Genomic DNA, 7318 nt, shown 5'->3' on the forward strand with positions numbered 1-7318 from the left:
TTTTTTGGAAATAAAACGGAATAAAAAAACTGAAAAATCTGAATGTAAATGATAAAAAATCATATTTCGAATTTTAATCTAAATTTCCCCCCATTTTGTATAGCCTTTTCAGGGTTTTAATATCAAATTTGTGTGATTTAAGATGTCAATTAAAGTGTTCTTCTTGATTGGGAAATAAAACAGATGTTCTCGTACTGGTCGCTTTCCTTCATTCTTTTCTCTTCCTTGTGATTTTACTTCATTCGTTCTGTTCTTCACCGAACTCCTATTAACATTTTCAACAGTTAAAGGATTCAATCGTCTCCAAAGTAACGCGTTTGTTTGTGAAGCTATATATTTCCTTTGTTGTCCGTTTACATGCGAATTTAACGATTCCCTATTCTTTTTAATCCAAGAATCGTATAGATCTTTTATAGTATTGCCATTTTCGATCTTTGATTTATTTATTAAAAGAAAATCATTCTTTCTAGATGAAAAATTTGGTGGAATAACGGGCTTCGTTAAATTTCTTTGTTGTTTTTGTTCTTTCCTGTCGTTTGAATTAAAAATCCTTCGATTTCCCGTCGTGTTTGTGTTTATAACTTTGGCGTTTTTTAATAAAGAAGCAACTGAATTGATCAAAGATGTCCTTGGCATGACAATGGGCTCCACATATCTTGATAGATTGGCGTTTTCTTTGCTTTCTGTGTCTGTACTGAGTGCAAACATATCTCTTGAATCATTTTTAGAATCTCCTCTAGTAATTTCCAGATGTTGGTCACGGCTTCCCATTGTTCCAACCATTCTATCATTTTCAAGTACACTTGATTTACTTTTTGTGGTATTTCTATTTATAGATGCTGGGGCGCCTCTGTTTCGCCGTACGTGTTCGTCCAAATAATGTAAATCTTTAAATTCCTCGTTATTTAACATCTTGAGTACAAAATTACTGTCTTGTTTATAGGGACTTGTATTTTCTTCGACTGCTTTAGCCATGCTTGGTGTTGCATTATTCATCTGAAAATTCCCAGCTGTTTGTATTTGTGAATTTACTTGAGTACTGTCTTCGCCTAATTGTCCTGTAAAAGTACCTTTTTCATTCCATCTTTCGTTTTTATCTGGAATTTCATTTGTGACAGGAGAAAGATAAGTTTTGTATCCGGCGCTTTGTTTGTTAAGTGGTAATTGCTCTTTTTGTGAAACTAGTGTTTGCTGCAAATCCACTTTCGGAAATCCTGATCCATTAGCATTCAGTGCAAGCTCTTTCCCAGCTTCTACATTTTTAGCAGGTGCCTTTGAAGTAATACTCCAAGGCTGATAAGATCCCAAACGATTTTCATATGAGCGACTCTGTTTGCTAGATATATTTTTTCTCGGGTGGTGTTTGAGCTTCTCAGTTTCCTTCTCTATAGTTTCGCGGTATTCATAAGCTTTCTCAGCCCTCTCGATGTAGTCAAACAAATGATGATACCTAATAATAATAACAATAATAATGATGATGATGATAATAATAATAATAGTAATAATAATAATAATAATAATAATAATAATAATGATAATAATAATACTAATAATAATACTAATAATAATAATAATGATGATGATGATGATGATAATATTATAATGATGATGATGATGATGATAATAATAATGATATTATAATAATTATGATGATGATGATAATGATAATAATAATATAATAATAAAAATGTAATGATAATAGTAATAATGATAATAACAACAATATTAATAACAATAATAATAATAATATAATAATAATAATAGTTAGCAAAAAGTGAATGAGAGAATATTATACCTTTCCTCTGGATCTAGACTTCTTGCCTGGCTATAAGGTGTTGGGATCCCTGTGTTTGAATGAGCAATGTATCTAGTGATCTCTTCTCGTTTCTTGGACAGTTCTCGGTGGATGGTGTCATCACTTCTACAAATATAATATAGCGTTAGCCATGCCCCGATTTCAGGGTCTCAGGGAATTTTTAATCTGTGAGTTAGCGGTGCCTTGACTTAGATCAGCTAAGAGGTTGTTTCAGGGTTTGATCGCTTTGAGTTTGTCCAGCTCAGAGGTTGTCACAAGGTTTGATCTTTGACCTTTGCCGTGCCCTGACTTCGATCAGCTCAGAGGTTATTTCAGGGTTAGATAAAACAGACCTATTAACCATGGGCGTTAGGTTTTACCATTTCTGACCGCATGCCATTCCCTCGAGTATTATTTCTTTGTTTAACGGTTGCGCATATATGAAGACACATGAATATAGATACAAGTCAAACAATGTCTAATGTTCAAAAGAATGACACTAGGTCTAATGATACCTGTCTTCGGGAACACAGTCCGGCCACGGCAGTGAACTGCCTACCGGGTAGGTAAACCATTCACCGGTAACTGGGCCACACATGTAAACCACAGCAGGCTTGGTCGCAAAGCGGTAACCAGGGTGACATTCAGGAGAGCAGAACAAGTGGAACAGGCTGTCACATGTGACGTAACCGTTTTGGGGATCTGGGTAGGATGGGCAGCGTAATGCGGAACCTGGCAAAACGAAATATATTGTTAAAAAGGCAGAAGAGTGTATTCTAATCAGTTAAAGGATATAAAAAGCGCCGTCAGTGTTCAAGACGTGTGACAAGCACTCGCCCGCAGCTAGTGCTTCTCTTTACACTCCCTTCGTGCTTACGTAACTTCCGGCGCGCTTTGTTACTAAACAGAGCACAGAAAAAGCTGTTTTATTCGTTTTATTATATACTTACTAATTTTCTTTCAGCATTGAATTCATTTACGCAAAGAAAAAAGAAAGACGGTTATAGGATCTAGCAGCATTTCACGTGCGCGAATAGCGTCAGCACTGTGCTCTCATGCTCACTAATAAAGCACAGTTTTCGACCAACGAGCGCACACTTACTATCCTAACTATATCCTAATTACCTTTAGTATGTTCACACAAGCGAATATAATAAATCCGGCACGCTCATTAGTCAGAATTTACGCCTTGTGCTGTTATATTCAACTACAAGTGAATATAACACGCACGCACGTACGCTCGTTTTGTTGTAAATCCGGTGCGCTCATTAGTCAGAATTTACGCCTTGTGCTGTTATATTCAACTACAAGTGAATATAACACGCACGCACGTACGCTCGTTTTGTTGTAAATCCGGTGCGCTCATTAGTCACAATTAACGCCTTCTGCTGTTATATTCAACTACAAGTGAATATATCACGCACGCACGTACGCTCGTTTTGTTGATTTGTGCCTCTTGCAGAGATGAATAATTTTTTCAAAAAAACTCTCTCTCCGTTATTTCTTGAATTCACTTGTGTTAAAAATACTAAAACAATTAATTGCCTAAAGCCGGCTCAGTGAATACCGTCTTGGTAAATACTTCCCCGATATTCACTTTGCCTTTGGCGAATAATTGTTAAATAATAATACGCACGAATACTAATGAGATACGGAGAGGCGAAAAAGGTGTGCGCCCACAGTGTGGACGGCGGCGGTATTCGTGTGAAAGTAGGATGTCGCACCGATAAGCGTTGGCCGAGAATGCCCTGGGAAATAAACAATATTATTTTTCTTGAAAAAAAGGATTGCTATTGTTAAGATTTCCAATTCAGTAAAACGCTTTAAGAACAAATCAGAAAAAAATATTACAAATATATAATAACAAAATAAAGAATGAAAAAAGAAAACAATCTGGACTTGGAGGGGTTAGATAAAAAAATATAAAAGAAAAAAAAAAAAAAAAAAAGCCGATTCAAATTTGCCATACCCCCTAGACATCCGCAGAGCTGAGGCGTCGTATGGACTTCGGACCTGACGGCGATTAAATCCTTCTGCCCTTGGGTGTACGAATTACGCAAGAAAATGTTCTAGCCGAAGCATCAGGGGAGAGACCAGCCGGCCCCCAGACCATATCGGCTAATCCCTTGCATCTCTGCCACGCACGGAATCGGTTGAAAGTATAATGTTAAAAAGGCTAGTCTATCCGGTGCATTGTTTCACCGCTATTGTTGTGCGAATTTATTGTAATCGTGGCCTAGTGGGGAAAATGTGGGCTCAAAAAGTTACTGAGTCAAGCCCGGTAGGTAAGATTCGTACCTGGATGGGTGACCAGAATCTTGTACCTGGTCAAACATTAATTTCTATGTTTTCTTCGCTTTTCTTATTAGATAGATATAAAATAATCAACGTAAAGGAGTTTTATATAACTTAAATTTCTTGTAAAAATATTTCGGCTGAAAACTACAGCCTCACCAGCAACTAAGGAATCAATAGCACGGGTTCCCTGTGGTTTTAAATGTTTTGGGCTTCCTTTGTCAAAGGCCAGGTTATAGGTTAGTTTCTCAAGATGGAGGAAACGTTCAAGGGTTTATTCGCTGTAACATCTGCAAGTTTTGATCCATATTTTCAACATTTTAAAACTTCAAATGACTGGGAAATCACCACAAAGAAATCTATATTCTCTTTCAAACAAGGTAAGCTTATCAAATACGAATATAGAGTTGATGGGCACATGAAAAAAAGTTGTTTGAGGGAAGTTTCATGAATTCATCTACCATAAACTAGGTCGGATAAAACGCCTTTACAGCGATATTATGTCCACTGACCACCCATACAGCATAGATATATAATCTTTCATAATATTACTCGCAATTCCCATTCACATTTGAGGGTAACTCAAGGTTCAGCATAGCGAACCGGTCAAAAACTGTTGTAGCAGTTTTCACATTGAAACCTATCTTGTGCGAAAAGCTACAGACTATTTTCTGTTTTAATTAGTACTACAATGATTACGAGCCAATTTATTATATCTTAACAAGGCAGTAAACAACTATAACAAGTTATAATCACTTTTCTGCGAACTGAGTTTTAAATCCTGAACTTTTCTAGCTATATGCTGAGCTTGTGGTGCATAGCAACGGTAACTAAAGGGATTTGGAATATTGGATTATCACTCACCTGTTCTCTCTGGGTAGATTATTAGCAATGAAGCTAGAGTCACGTGGATCTCCATGTTAAAAACTCGTCATTTAATACTTCTTTGGCACGAAGATCTCAAAACGAGATTTCAAAATTTGCAGCATTACCAAGATTATGCCATGCTTCCTTCATTTCTATCAAAGAAAAGAGATAATAAAGTCTATAACTTATTGCCATTAAACTTCAACGAAATACCAAGGTCCTTGAGACATAAATAAAGATGTGCCTTAAATTGGGGAACATCTTGTGTACTTAAGTAAAGTTCACGATTCTATAAACCATTAGTTTAAAAAGACTTTACATTTATTTGTAAATAATTTTTGAATATTAATCTTCCTGGAGATGGACTATAAACACGAAACAAAGGGATAAAATAAGAGATATATATATTAATAAGAAAAAAAAAGTTTGTATGAAGTGGACTTGGACTACTTTTTCCAACGAATTTGACGTAATATTTTGCTCTTTCCTCAGATTTTTTACAATAATATTAAACTAAAATGTTAAAAATTCTTAAAAATCGGGAACTTCACAATATAAAAATATCGATAATGTTTCAAATGAAGAATTAGAATTTGAAAGACACAGGAATTCAAAAAATAATTCAGTCGCAAAAACAAAAACAAAAAAAAAACAACAAAAAAACAACAAAAAAAACAAAAAAAAAAACACGTGGTCGTTACTCTAAACTATAGCTTTTCGTCACCAGCTATAACCGAATTATTTTAAGATAATAATGACTAATTCTCTGCGATATCTAGTTTTACGCTTGTATAATTTGATAGTTTTAATAAAAAGAAAACTTTTCATTTGAGTACAGACAAAAAACCCACATTTTTCTTTCTGTAAATTTAAGTAGAACCGCATGTGAATGAAGGGATATTTTCTAGGGGGGATCTCTTTGCAATGGAAGAAGGCTGAATTTCTGTGCCGACATATTCTACCCTTTTGCTTGTATTTAAAACGCAGAACTATTTTAAAAAATGTATAGTTAAAAAGTATGAGTAAATGGCGACAAACAAAGTGCTAGACTGTCCAAAATGAAGCGAAACTCGTAAACTTCGTAACAAAATATCTCATAAACCCTTTCAAAAGTCCTAAAACATTTCGGCAACTTTAGAAAAGGAGAAATAATCTTAGCAAGTTGATCTTTATATCTTACTTACCTATTTTATCTTTCCCATGAAATGTTAGTTTTTGAAATATCGAGTTGTCTTTTCGTTCGCAATTTCCCAAAAGGCTAAAGATTTTTTGAAATGACAAGATGGTCCTGATGAAAGTCCATATTCTCCTATTCGTTTGTCATTTTCCTATATTGTAAGGTTAGGAGAATTTACATGCAGGTAAACAGCAGGTTGCTTGATTCTCTCGATTCTTTCTTTTTGGACATTGAATAAAAAGCTTTATTGATATGAAAAAAAAATCAAGGTTTTGCATATGCAAATTTTGCAGGTCATTTCGGCAGGTTAACATAGTGATAGGGATAACGATGATGATAAAGATGGCTGTTGTAGTAGTTAACGTTCTAAAAATCTCTTAAGACACATTCGTTCCAGAAGGCGTTTCTGAACTAATATTATATTATTATACATTTTTCTTATTTTCTTCGTTTTCACAAACATATTTATATATCTTTCAACTATACTAATTTTTTATATCAATACTCATAGTTGTAGATTTTTCAAACTTAAAAAAAAAAGATGTAAAAAATATTGTAAAAAAAAAGATATAAACTGCATTGTAAAGCGCAGCTGAAGTTTTACATTGATAACTGCGTAATATAAGTCAATAAATTATTATTTTTATTATTAATCAACATCAGAACAGAACAGAACATTTACGCGCATTTGATCATACAGCTATTTCAATGAAGGTTGAATACTGAATACTGCATACAGAATAGTGCATTCCAAGACCAAAGGGCATTGTGGGTCGTGGTGAAGTTGTCTAACACAAACAAACAAACAAACAAAACAAAACAAAGCAAAAAAACAAAAACAAAAAAACAAAAAGCAAAACAAAAACAAACAAAAAACAAACAAAAACAAACAAACAAGAAAAAAACAAAAACAAAAAACAAAAACACAAAAAACAAACAAAAACAAACAAACAAAAACAAAACAAAACAAAACAAAAACAACAGAAACAACAAAAAAATAAAATAAAAGATAAAACTAAACAAAAACAAAAAAAACAACAACAAAACAAAACAAAACAAAAACACAACAACAACAACAACAACAAAATAAATAAAATAAAATATATAAAAAAAAAAAAAAACAACAACAAACAAACAAAAACAAAAACAAAAAACAGAATAGAACATTAATGAAATAACGATAC

The 7318-nt window shown here is 33.8% G+C and overlaps 1 protein-coding gene across 1 annotated transcript; it reads right to left on the bottom strand.

Annotated features, from left to right (window-relative positions):
• Positions 1-98: 98 nt before the first annotated feature.
• On the bottom strand, positions 99-6216 carry LOC116299604 (uncharacterized). The gene is made up of 5 exons (XM_031708282.2): positions 6142-6216; positions 4955-5109; positions 2311-2527; positions 1796-1921; positions 99-1450 (listed from the first exon to the last, which is right to left on the bottom strand). Exons 2-5 carry the CDS (start codon positions 5007-5009, stop codon positions 109-111), a joined length of 1740 nt encoding a protein of 579 aa, XP_031564142.2. The 5' UTR covers positions 5010-5109; positions 6142-6216; the 3' UTR covers positions 99-108.
• Between the last annotated feature and the right edge of the window lie 1102 nt (positions 6217-7318).

This window comes from Actinia tenebrosa, unplaced genomic scaffold (assembly GCF_029948245.1).
Source record: "Actinia tenebrosa isolate PJP-AT-01 unplaced genomic scaffold, QUT_ActTen_1.0 PGA_scaffold11__36_contigs__length_13525064, whole genome shotgun sequence".
In the NCBI taxonomy this organism is placed as follows: Eukaryota; Metazoa; Cnidaria; class Anthozoa; order Actiniaria; family Actiniidae; genus Actinia; species Actinia tenebrosa.

Coding starts and splice junctions, on each gene's coding strand:
- LOC116299604 (XM_031708282.2), bottom strand. CDS start 5,009: ATGGAGATCCACGTGACTCTAGCTTCATTGCTAATAATCTACCCAGAG. Junction 2,528..4,954: donor AATCTACCCAGAGAGAACAG/GTGAGTGATAAT, acceptor TCGTTTTGCCAG/GTTCCGCATTACGCTGCCCA. Junction 1,451..1,795: donor AGTCTAGATCCAGAGGAAAG/GTATAATATTCT, acceptor TATTATTATTAG/GTATCATCATTTGTTTGACT.